The sequence below is a fragment of the Mercurialis annua genome, linkage group LG1-X (assembly GCF_937616625.2).
Source record: "Mercurialis annua linkage group LG1-X, ddMerAnnu1.2, whole genome shotgun sequence".
Lineage (NCBI taxonomy): Eukaryota > Viridiplantae > Streptophyta > Magnoliopsida > Malpighiales > Euphorbiaceae > Mercurialis > Mercurialis annua.
Window position 1 is genome coordinate 4008248 of NC_065570.1, and position 12851 is coordinate 4021098.

A 12851-nucleotide genomic window follows, 5' to 3' on the forward strand; every position below is an offset into this window, starting at 1 on the left:
TTTTTGATCCAAATTTTTAAAATTGTCAAATTTAACTCATTTTTCAATTGTAGTTATGCATTTGTTTAAATCGAAGTGAAAAAATATCCAAATCCCTTTACGCATAAACAGACAAATTGAAGAACATAATATTTGAACTTTTTCTATTTTTATATTTGAAAAAATAGTTACAATTGAAGCTAGAAATTGAAAATTATGTTAAAATTAACAATTTTAATATTAAAGCCGAAAAAGAATGATATTTAATTATGATTAAACCATATTTATAACCATCGAATGTGTGAAGTAAAAAATTTAATTAACTGCAGTATATAATTGACATCATTTCAATTTTGTGTTGTATTGACATAAAATTATCAGCTCTATCCATGGATGACTTAATTAATTTCTCGATTTTTCTAGTTATACTTCACCAATCTTACTTTTCTTCGTTCATCCTTTAGAAAATTACCATGCATATGCCTCATGCTACTTGAGACCCTATCCTAAATTGGATCTTCTGAAAAGGAAATGTACATTTTTTTATCGTAATTCTCAGTTGAACTAGTAATTAATTAAGCAAATATTCTAGCTAGCTGGTATTATACGTTTAATTATAGGTTTGAACATCTATAACTTAGAAGTTGACCGATAACAAAAAAAATCGGAAGGTCAATGGAAAATGACATAAGAACTTGGGAAATAAGAAAGAGAGTAGGATCTTCATTGGATTGAATTTGTTCTCACCATGCTGGCATGTATATATATTTCACCACTAGTATATATTTTATTTATTTTATTATTTCCACTACTAAATTTCACCATTTCATAAAAAAAAGGGGACAAAACTCAATTATCTAGGATATGACTTCTAAAAGCATCTCCACTTTATTGCCAAAAATATATTTTCATTGCATTTTTATTTCATGTACTAGATTAAGCATATGCTAAATTTTGTGCTAAATTTGTTAAAAAATTTAGCATATGTTAAATTTTATTATATATAAATTATTTACAAATTTGCCATCAATAATGATAATCACTTATAAAATTATAAATTTAGCATTTAGTTTAGCATTTTGCAATGGAGTGAATTTCAATAATATGTGCTATATATAGTATTTTATTTTATTTTGTATTAAAAATAGCATAAGAAATACAACATACAATGGAGATGCTCTAAGATTATCATTGTTACGAGGCTAAGACAAAGTGGATCACAAAAATGTAAATCTCAGTGAACATAATCTGTTTAACCAGTTTTGTTTTGTTTTTTTGAATTTAACCACTATCTTACTTCAGAAAGTTTTGAGTGAAATCTCCTGGAACTTAAAATAATACCACAGGTTACACACTTTCCGTCTAGAAAATAGATCGGACACGAAACAAAATGAAAAGCCACCCTGATGCAGCATGAACAGCCCTAACTGTTACACAAACAAGATCTGACAAACATTCCTAATGGTTACACAAACAAGATCGACATATAAGTTAAAGCAAGCCAAGAAACCAAACCATTGAAAACTTAAAAGATTACCTCTATTCTCGACCTAAATAACCCTAAACTTCCAGTAGGTTACAAGCAACCTCTACTATACAAGCTAAGACTCTTACGACTTGCGCAGAACAAATTTCTCATATAAGGCGAGAATGTCTTTCTTGGCTGGGGTTTTCAACTGAAGAAGTTCCGCGCCAAAATTATGTTTTGTCAGTTCCTGCTTAAGTTTTGGGACTGTGAACTTTGTATAATCTTCCTGATCAGTTTGTTGACTCTGGTTATCCTCGTCGCCCTTGAAAACTGATCCGCCGTCTTCTGGATGTGTGTACTTTAGAGGGCTGCTAGTGCTCCTCGATTTTTTATTCCGCCTTTTGTCATTTGTGCCCGTCTCTTGAACAGATCCTACACCCATCTCAACGTCGTCAATTCTTACACGTTTGCCATGGGAAGCTGCCTTGAGTTTACCATCCAATGCAGACTCGTTCAAACGAACTGATGTAAACTCTTGTTGAAGTGCATCGAGTTTTGCCCTGGCTTCTTCCAACTGAAGAGAGAAATCCTCTGCTCGTTTGTTAGCGATGCTATGGGCTTTTCGCTCAGCTTCCAGAAGATCTTTAAGGACTTTAACATTACTTGACCTCTCTTCATTATTTGATTTGAGCAGCTGCTCGATTTCTTTCTCCCTTTCTTCAACTCTTCCCTCCAAAAGGGCAACTTTCGAGACAGCCTCCATCTCTGTTAGACGCAGCCTGTCAACTTCATCTGCTAAATCATTTTTCTCTCTTTCCAAACTTTCGATATTCCACTGTGCCCTCTCAATTTGGGCTAACCTTTCCATTGCCAATTTTTGAAAATCGCTCTTTTCCTTTTGGGCAGAAACTGCATCAGCACGTGCCTTATCAGCCAATTCAGTAGCCCTTTTTGATTCAGTTTCAGCACGACTACACCTACTCTGGACTTCTGCAAACCTTGCAAACTCAGATTGGTACTTCTGTTCGAGATGGATCTTCTCTTGCTCCAATATTCTAGCTTCTCTTTCATAAGAAAGAGCCTTCGCATTTGTAGACTCAAGTCTCTCAATCAACTCCTTATTTTCATGCTTTAGGGATGATATTTCAGAATCATAACTCTTCATTTTTGACTCAGCAGCCTGCAAAAAATCAAAGAATCATTTAAGACTTTGCTCAATGTTTCTACATTTAAAGGAAGGTGAAAGGGAGGTGACAGTTTGTTTCACACTGTCATAATCCCAGAAACGTACCTTTAACTCCAAGTTTAAGGTAGTCAGACACTGCTCTGCATGCTCAATTCTCCCATATTTCTCTTTAATTTCTCTTTCCTGCACGTTATTTAAGAAATAAATCACGACTCCTATTCTCCTGTAACGTAGTAAAAAAAGACGAACCAGACTGAACTCAAAAACCAATTAACTGAACCAGGTTGGTTTAGTTTTGATTTTTAAAACTTTTACCAGTTTGTTAGGTTACGGTAGAACAAAAACTTCCCTTAACTGACCCAAACACAACCCCCAATCCAACAAAAACAGACCCCACATACACAAAATAATTTTGATGCTTTTCCAATAACAGTAAAACTTCAACTAGCAAAATTAATAAAATAAACTAACCCGTTATTTTCTATTGTTAACCTTGGAAATTTTTCTTTTTTGAGTTAACAAACATTTGGTGGCATGTTGATTGAACAGATTGTTGTTTTTTTCTGGAGTTGGCCATTGGTTCATAAGATTTTTGAACCAAAACCAACAGATTATGGTGGCATGTAACAGTTGTGCATGAGACAGAGACGGTACCTTTTCAGCCAAAAGGCTAGAATATTCCTCTCGCAGAGCATCTTCTCTCAACTGTGTCTCTTTACCTGTCCGTTCTTGTATAATTGCTGCCTTCTCTAAAGCAGCTTTAGTTTCCCTCACGGTAATATCATATTTTCTTTTCCACTCTGCTGCCTCTTCTTGAGCTGACCTAGTTTGTTCATGAGCAGCAGCCAACCTAGCTTCAGCAGCACTGCTTCTAGACTTGAGAATTGCAATTTCTGAGTTGGTCTGATCTTCACCAGCTTTTTGTTTCGATAAGACCTGGTCATACTTTCTTTTCCAATCTGAAGACTCTTGCTTGGCCAAATCCAAAGCTTTCAGTAAACTTGAACACCTCTCATCCAGCGAACTGCGACTGCTTTGAAGATCAGATATGCGTTTCATATAGTCATCGGCAAGCTTCTTTTTCTCATTGATAGCTTCGTTATAACGTTGCATATATTCAGACTTATGTTTCTCGCTAGCTTCTAGTTGCTTGTTAACCAATGCCATCTTATCCTCAATAGAACGACATTTTAACATGAGGGAAGTCTTCTCAGATCCAATTTGATCATTAAGCCTCTTAGAAAGGTCATATATCGGGCCTTCCAAACTGGGGAAGTCAAAACAGAAAACTTTTACTTTCTTTTAGGAAGTCAGTACAAAAAATCCTACAAATAATAGAAGGGAAGATTGCGGAAGACAAAAGTAGTTACATACCTTTGTTGTAGGAAAATGGCTAGTTTCTGCCACTTTCCCGGTCCATGACATGATGTATCATAGTCAGATAGCAGACCATCAAGAAGCTGCACAGGTAGAACTACAAATTAACACCATAAACGGCTCACGCAAAATTCTGGAATTATACTAGATGGAATGAACACTTTGTTATGACAAAGAAACTCAAGCATATGGATGCGTATGCCACCTTATTTTTGAGGTGCCACATGACACCTTAAACATGGGTCAGCCAACTAAATAAGTGCCTACCTTTACGACATTATCCACATTTGCATTTGAAGCAAGACAAGCTGTCCTAAGCGTCCGTTCCATTTTCTGTATAGCATTTGAGCATCTCAAGTCTGCCTCCATAAATGCAGTCCTCTTATAATCCTGCTCGAGTCACATACCGTTATGCAAAACACAAAGATCATCCAAATATAACTCAACAGATAATGTACTTGCAGTTCACAAAGAGGGAGATACGCTGATGACAATTCCTTGCAACTAATCCAACAAAAGAATATCTATAGAGCCAGAATTAGTTCACTAATTTTCGTTTTGCCCGGTTTTAGCTACAGACCGGATAAAGAAACTCAAAGAATGGAATGTACGGTTCACATGCTATACATATGGATGAGTCCAAAAGATAGATGTAATCATTATACAACACGGGACTTATATAATCTTATTATAGTTTTAACATTACCTCAAATGCCTTTTTCAACTCTTTATGAAGAAGCCCTTCATATTTCTTCCTTGCCTCGCCAATCCCTACGGCACCACCATTAAATGCATCCAGTGATTTCCGAACTGCTTCTTCATGTGCTTCCCTCAAAGAACCCTACCATATCATCCAAATTAGAAAATGATGGAAATCATCAAATAACTAAGATAAAAGTTCCACTTACTTCCTCGGGTAACTTTGAATGATCAAAAGACGTTTTGTAGACCTCCATGGCGGTATCATGTGCTTTTCGACATTCAGTTTCTTCGACACTCTGTAAAACAATTTAAAAGAGAAACTGGAAAGTAAGAAACTGAAGCATCTGATAATTATAGAAACTTCCTCATGGAACTTTTCACAGCTGAAGTGATTGCACTCTTGATAAAAATTAAAATCCCCATACTGCACTGATGTATTATTCTTATACACATTCCATGCAGCATATGAAAGGAAAAAAATAGCAGAGAATATTTATATGGAAAGAATCGCTAAGATTAGAATGAGAGCAACAATGCTAAATAAAAGATATACTCAAAGGGTTAAGCTTCACAGCTCTGATGGCAGCTACAGATTATGCACATCTGTATTTTAAAATTTGTAATTTCCCAAACGAGATAAAAGTTCATCTTTCCTCACACCCCTCAGTTGTTTGATACAGATTCCTTCACTGACTAATAATAATGAAGGCTATACCTCCTTATTTCACATGGCATGTTAATCGTTTATAACAAGTTATAGAAGAGTCCATTAAAAAAAATTAGCTAGAGTGGTGATCGCAGAATTTCGCATCTCTCCTAACAAGTGTACTTCTTGTTGTCATATTTTCTCGCCTTCAATGAGGATTTTCTGCTCAGATTTTTTCATTTAAGCCACAAAATGACACCTTTTACATCACATTACAACCTACAAGTTATTAGAGATGTATCCAATAGTGATTCGATTGAGTTGCTAGATAAAACACACAGCGCTAATACTAAAACTATTTAGTGATTGGGTTTAAAAGACCTTTCATTATGTTAGTCCTTCATAATAAGAAAGAGTTCTAACAAGATACCAACCTGCCATGATGTGAATATTGTGGGCACTGCGCCATTATTAAGAGCCGACAAATAAGATTCTGTGATACCAACAAGAATAGGACCTGTCATTATTGTGGCTCCAACTTGCTTAGGCCTTGTCCTCTCAAAAACAAACTTTGTCAATGCATCCAATCCGGCTCTAAATTCTGGTCTCAACCTGGTCAACTGCATATAATAAAAAAACAGCTTAAGAGATGTAATACACCAAAAGAAAATATACTATATTCTGAAGTATGTTCAGTAAACTAATTACTGGTTTTGTAATCTCACAAATGTGCATGCAGACTCTAAGCAAAAGATTACTAACCGGCAATTGCTCCAAACGTTGTAGATCATGTTCCTCTTGTACAGGCCTCACAAGGGCAAAGCATTCTCTATCAGGAAAAAGAGCTCGAATGGAGTCCCGACTCTACAGATCATATTTAATGCAAAATCAGCACCTCTTAGAAAGGGAACCAAAATCAGAAAACATGGTATTAATCATAGTAAGAGAGGCCCAGAAATATAGTTACATTATAAGCAAAAGAATCAAGCCTAAACAACAGACAAAATGATGATTCCTCTACATATGTCTACCACATGGAAGAAAAATAACATGCTAACAACTTAAGAATGACAAAAAAAAAAAGCAAAGAGAAGTAACAAATTGCAATTTACCGCATTTTTGGCAGCTACATCTCCAGCACGGCCTTGAACTGGCCTTAAAGCTATCTCTAAATAGTCGCGAGGACTTATTTTCTTACCCTCCTCTACTAAATTAAGATAGAAGTCCTGCATGACAGAAGTCAACAAATGTAAATACTTCGCATATTATGCAGTGAATTAAAAATCTCAAAAAAATCATGAATCTTTTTCAAAATTCAATACCCTTAGAAGCCAAACAAATATAGGTGAGAATTGTCCGAGTTCTGATACTGTAGCCTTTCCTCCTGAAGCTCTCACTCGAATATGTTTTGTCAATTCAGTGACAAGAGAGAGATGATCAATAGCAGATTCATCTATACCGCCCATCTAACATAAAACAAACAACTAAATCAATTGATAAATAATCCCATGACAAGGGGCCACAAAGAGTATACAAATAGGATAAACAAATCATAATGCTGAGAAATGTAACATCTTACGATGACTAAGAGATGCTAACCTGATTGTAAATGAACATGCTCGATAACAAAACAGCTAACGTAAATATCTGAGTGCTATACGTCCCCTGCCACAAACGAAAAAGATAAAAATAAGAAAACAATTAAATAGTATAGAACCTAGCTTCGGAATTAAAAAATCATCCACACACCGTTTGATCATATGCATCGACTCCTTCAGTATCTAAAAGTAGCAAGTTGTACTCAGTTCCATCAAGAGCAGTTCGCTTTAATGGTGCACTCCATAGCCAAAGTCCTTTAGTACACGGCCTATGCGTCGACGCTACTTGAAATCCACTACTCCTCCCTAATAGCTGTATACAGCAGTTTAATATTTACAATTGAACAAAGAACAGTCTAAGTCATGTTTGATACAGCTAAATTAAACTATTTAAAAACTGCATTATCTATAATAAATATACTTAACTAAAGTTACTAACCCTAACATTTATAATATTTGAAATAAAGCAAACAAAATAAATTACAATTTGTATTCTGAAGTAAAAATATTAATTAAACCTGATTTAAAATGAAGCTTTTGCCCTTACGAGAAGGACCGCAGACCGAAACGACGCCGATTGGGCCTTTAACAAGCTGGAGTGTAGCGACTGCTTCTGGATCCATCCGGAACTTTCCCCTTTCATCGCAGTAAACAAGCCTGATCGGTCTAGCTGGTCCTGTCACAGGAGTCTCTGCCGACGTGGACGACCGGGAGGCAATCGGAGAGGTTTCCGGTGAGGTATCGCTGTCAGTATCTCTACCTCTGTTAAAAAACTTCAACATCTCGTTAATTCTGGTGACGGTGACAGTGCCGGTGATAATTATGTGACCTAGTGAGGTTTCCGGTGAGGAATCGCTGGCAGTGTTTATTTTTTGGTTTCTATTTAAATTTGAAGAGGGAAAAAGAAGCCAGCGAGATGAATTCTGGTGGAGTATGCGTGTTCACTTTCTTTATTTTTTTATTTCAGTATTTATAGTGTTTCTGAATAAAAATGAAATGACAATTTTGGTGTTGAATACAACAGCAAGTTGTGGAAATGGCAGGGGTAGTTCTGTCCTTTAGATAGGATAACATATCAGGGAAAAAAATTGATGGAGCTCCAGTCGGGGATGCTAATGCGTTAAATCCAAGTCGATTTTAAATGTATTTGGGCTGGGTCAGGGCTCATATAGGTTCAGCTGGAGCCCGAAGCCCCCAAAATAGGGTTTTGCTATTAAGAAAGGAGAAAATAACAAAACTATACAAAATGAGGAAAAAAATAACAACAATGCTAAATTTGCTGAAATATTACATGAGCACCTCAAAAAATTGAAACTTTACATTTAATACCTTCCCAATGAGAATGCAACACATGTCACACACAAAACAAACAAAAAAAGGTCAAAAACGCGTCAGAATAGGTCAAAAACGCGTCAGAAACGCGTCTGACATGCATCTGACACGCGCATCAGATGAGTGCGTCAGTCACGCGTCATTTTGTCGAACTATTCAAACATGTATCATTTATGTATCTGTTATGTATCATATATGTATCAAGGACATATCTGATTATTATTTTTTTCATATTTCTAAAATAAAAATAAATAAATAAATATATTATTAATATGTATTATTTATGTGTCTCTAAGGTGTATGTATAATATATTTTAAATTAAAAGATATATGTATCACGTGCTTTAATTAAAATTCACGCATCAAATAATATCAATAACATTTTGATATGTTACTATTCACAATAAATTGAAGCATACAAATAATAAGTTGTGATTTTTTTTAGCTCAACTTTTATCAAACTAAACATCCTCACTTGAATTACAAACACTTATCCACGATGTATCATAGATTTATCGATAATTTATCAGAGATATATCGATAATACTACATCTCAAAATACACACATAATACATATATTAAAATAAAAAATATACGTCGAAACTATTTCTGATATGTACAAAAAAGTGTCAAATATGTATAGTATTTGTATTTGAGTTATATATTTAACGCATTGAATATATAACTTACGAGTAGTTAAAATTTATCTATAACATATATTAAAATAAAAAATATGTCACATGCTTTGTATAAAGTATTTATCAATGATACGTATTAAAGATATATTTATCATGTTTTAATTGTATATGAAAGATGTATCTAAAAATACATCTAAACGACATATATATTTAAATATTCTTTGAACTGTTTCTGATATGTATTGATGATGTATTCGAGATGTATCGAAAATTTATATGAGATGTACCGAAAATGTATCTCGAAGGCATTGAGGTACCACCATTAACGAAAAAACGCATACCAAAGATATATTTATCATGTATAAATTATATATTACCAATTTGTCTAATAAATACATTTAAGAAACATGTCAAACACATTTGATGAATCAATATGTATTTCAAAATAAATATAATTGAGATGTTTCTGACATGTATCTGAAATGTATAACATATGTATCTGATATGTATCTCGAAGATAGTCAAATAATATTAATGAAACATATTGAAAAAATATATCTCAAATACATATATGAAACAAATCTAATACATAATCTTATAATTATTTAAAGAAGAAATATAAAAAATGATATACTCACATAAAAATATATAAATAATACATCTCAAATACATAAATAATACATATCAAATATAATTTTAATAATATATTTATTATGGGCAATTTAGACTGGAAATCTCCAAAATTATCCCCCTTTTGTTTGACTACAGCTCTTATAGTTCTCAATTAGCCTCTAATACTGTTAAATTAAGAACTCAAGATGAAGTCGATTCACCGATAAAATTTTGGGCTTTTTACAAAAATACTCAAGATGAAGTCGATTCAACTAAATGTTTACAAAAATACGTTCTAATTTTTTTTATTTATTTTTTGCAAAAAAAAACGCATTTTGGTAGATTACTAATAGCTTATTAATAAAATGAGGTATTTTATAAAACTAATAATTAAAAAAGAGTATTTTTATAGCAGTTATAAAAAAATTAAAAAGAAAGATGCATAGTGTAATTTTTCTCAAAATTTTACCATAAAAAAATAATCAAAAAAGGTCTTTTAGAAACTACATTTTTGTTGTTGATGGAAATAACTTATCGGAAGTTAATTAACCAACTTTATATTTCGGTGATAAATTAATATCTGATCTCAATTAGTAGAACAAGGTATATATAACATAGAAATGTAGGCAAAAGCATTAAATAAAGAGGGTCCAACACCTGTTAATAACCAATAGCAAATTCTATAATTTATAACAAAATTATGTGTTTGTTACAACAGTATTAACAATATCACCTACTAATTCTGCCATCCATCACCCTCTTTGGCTCATAACGTGCCTATGTTTACACACACACATCACTCCATCAAATTCTTCTATATAAACACCATTTCCGCAACTCTTTTTAATCACTTAATCTTCAATTCTCATTATTAAAACAACACAAAACTAAATTCTTTCAGGTTATTAGCCATGACATGTGTTTATATAGAATAATAAAAAAATGAGGGTTTGATTTAAGGAATGAGGAATCAAAAAGAATAAAATAAATAAATAAATGGAGAATTAAAAAGAACAATAAAAAAATTGATGAAAAGGTTAACATGGCTGGAATAAATAAGAAAATATAAAGAGTAAAAAGAAAAAGAAAAAGAAAAGCAACATGTGTTGATTTATGAAAAAAAATGAACCAAAGATATAATAAGTGGAAGGCTAGGATTAATTATGTATGAGATGTAATAATTTACCGTGTTTAGCTCATAGATGTAAAGAAAAAGTTAGCATTGATGAAAGAATTTAAGAGGCTTAGCATTTTTGTAATAAAAGCCCTTGTTTAGCTCATATGTGTAATTTTCTCTTAAGAAAGATATACTATAGTCTATATACTAATTTTAAAGATTATTTTATTTTTAAAATAAGTTATTATTACAAATTTATTATTACTATTTAAGTTATATTACTTTTTAATAATTATTTATAATTTAATAAAGGTTAATTCTAGTCAGTATGTTATTTTTTTATGGAGATTGCTACTATAATTTGTAATTAATTCATAATTAAATTAAGAGAAAATTACATAATAGAGATATATGCAGGCTTTTTTTACAAATATATTATGCAACCTATTTATTTTCATTAATGCTAAATTTTTGTTTACATTAATGAGCTAACAACAGTGATCAAATGAAAACTGTTCAAACACTCTCTCTAAAAATAAAAGCTCTCCCTTCTCTCTAAAAACAAAAGAGTTTTTTTCCTTCATCTTTTAAAGGGTGGGAGAAGATGATTTTTCCGGTTAACCGGAAAATCATCTTCTCTCCGCCCATAACACTATTATTTATAAATCTATATTTTTTTTTAATAAATCTTATTTAAGGTGTTTGTTTGTGTGGATTTAGTTGGTTGAATAAATTTCTAAGGTCTTTCGCAATTCTTTGATCTGAAGTTTTAGATCGCTCAAGATTCTATAGTTTTTTTCGAAGCTTTAGATCCATGTTCTTGTAGATCTAAGATTTGGGAGATGTGTTTTGATGTTGTGCTTGGTTTTTTGTTAGATCTAATTTTTGGTTTCATGATTGAAGATGGGACTTGAAGAGCTTGAAGTTTTAAGGATAGAACGGTTTGAAGATCGTATTTCAATATTTGAACCATAAATGTATTGGGTGACCCATTTGGTGGTTTGAAAAGCCCTTATCGATGACTGTATGTACAGCTGTATTTACAGCACTCATCATTATCTTAGAACGGTTTTTTCAATTTGTTGAAAAACCGTTCATCTATGTAATTTTCGTTATTTTTAATGAAAATTTTAGCCTTTGACAAAAAAAAACAGTGATTATTTACACTGCATACATCCTTCTTTCTATCCTTACACTGCATAAATAAAAGAACAACACATGTAAAGCTTGTTGTCTTTTTCTCCATTCCATTTCTCACTATTTCTTTTATTTTCTTTCTCTCTTTTAATAACTGTAATTATTTTAACCTTCAAATTTCAATTTTTTTTCTTACTTTCATTGACATGCACATCTGTGATTTTAAATTTAATTAGATCAACTTATTTTTCTTCTTATCCTGAATTTTTAACTTCGAACAATATGTTTTTTTTGTTTAACGTTTAAATTATTTTTTATTAAAATGGATAGACTGTGTAGAAAAATAAGGAGTAACAATTACTATCAAAATCATCGGCAAAGCACAGGTTGGTTTTTTGGGTATTAAAATATACTATTGTTCCACCATTGTTAGCTTTTTAAAGGTCTAGAGATGAATTTTTTTTGGATTGTGTTGAGTTATAGAGGAAGAGTTGTGGAGATTAATGATGAAGATGGTAATGGTGAGTGTGAATACTGAGTTATTTGGAAGTTGGAAAAAGTTATAGAAATACCCTAAAAGTTATAGTTTTATATCATTTTAGTGCTATGATTTTTTCAATTCTGTCATTAATGAAAATTGTGCATCTTATCTAAATAATCACTTAGATATAATTGTATTACATCTTTGATTTTTTATTTGTTTTTTCTTAATTAAGTGATGATGGTGGGCAACTACTTCTCGAATTACTATAAATATCTTTATAATATTTAAGAGATGTTTATTTTTTTATGCATTGTGTGAAATCCATTAGTATATTATTGTTTGCCAACTTCTCTCACGTGTTTATTTTTAGGGTTAATTACTAAAAAAATCACGAACTTTACACGAAGTTTCATTTTAATCATGACCTTTAAAAGTTGCCATTTAAAGGCACGAACTTTCATTTTGTTTCAAATCTATCATTTCAGTGTATTTTTGTTGACTAAATTCTTAAATAAACCATTAATGAAAGACCCAAATTATAAATTGACATTAATCTTATTATCTTTTAGTTAGAA

The 12851-nt window shown here is 32.2% G+C and overlaps 1 protein-coding gene across 1 annotated transcript; it reads right to left on the minus strand.

Moving 5' to 3' along the window:
* Positions 1–1367: 1367 nt before the first annotated feature.
* LOC126655281 (uncharacterized) lies at positions 1368–7904 on the minus strand. The gene is made up of 14 exons (XM_050349401.2): positions 7475–7904; positions 7108–7269; positions 6958–7023; positions 6681–6824; positions 6471–6584; positions 6121–6222; positions 5793–5978; positions 4919–5008; positions 4717–4851; positions 4278–4400; positions 4008–4093; positions 3288–3900; positions 2739–2816; positions 1368–2627 (listed from the first exon to the last, which is right to left on the minus strand). The coding sequence occupies exons 1-14, from the start codon at positions 7736–7738 to the stop codon at positions 1590–1592; spliced, it is 3201 nt and encodes a 1066-aa protein (XP_050205358.1). The 5' UTR covers positions 7739–7904; the 3' UTR covers positions 1368–1589.
* Positions 7905–12851: the final 4947 nt, after the last annotated feature.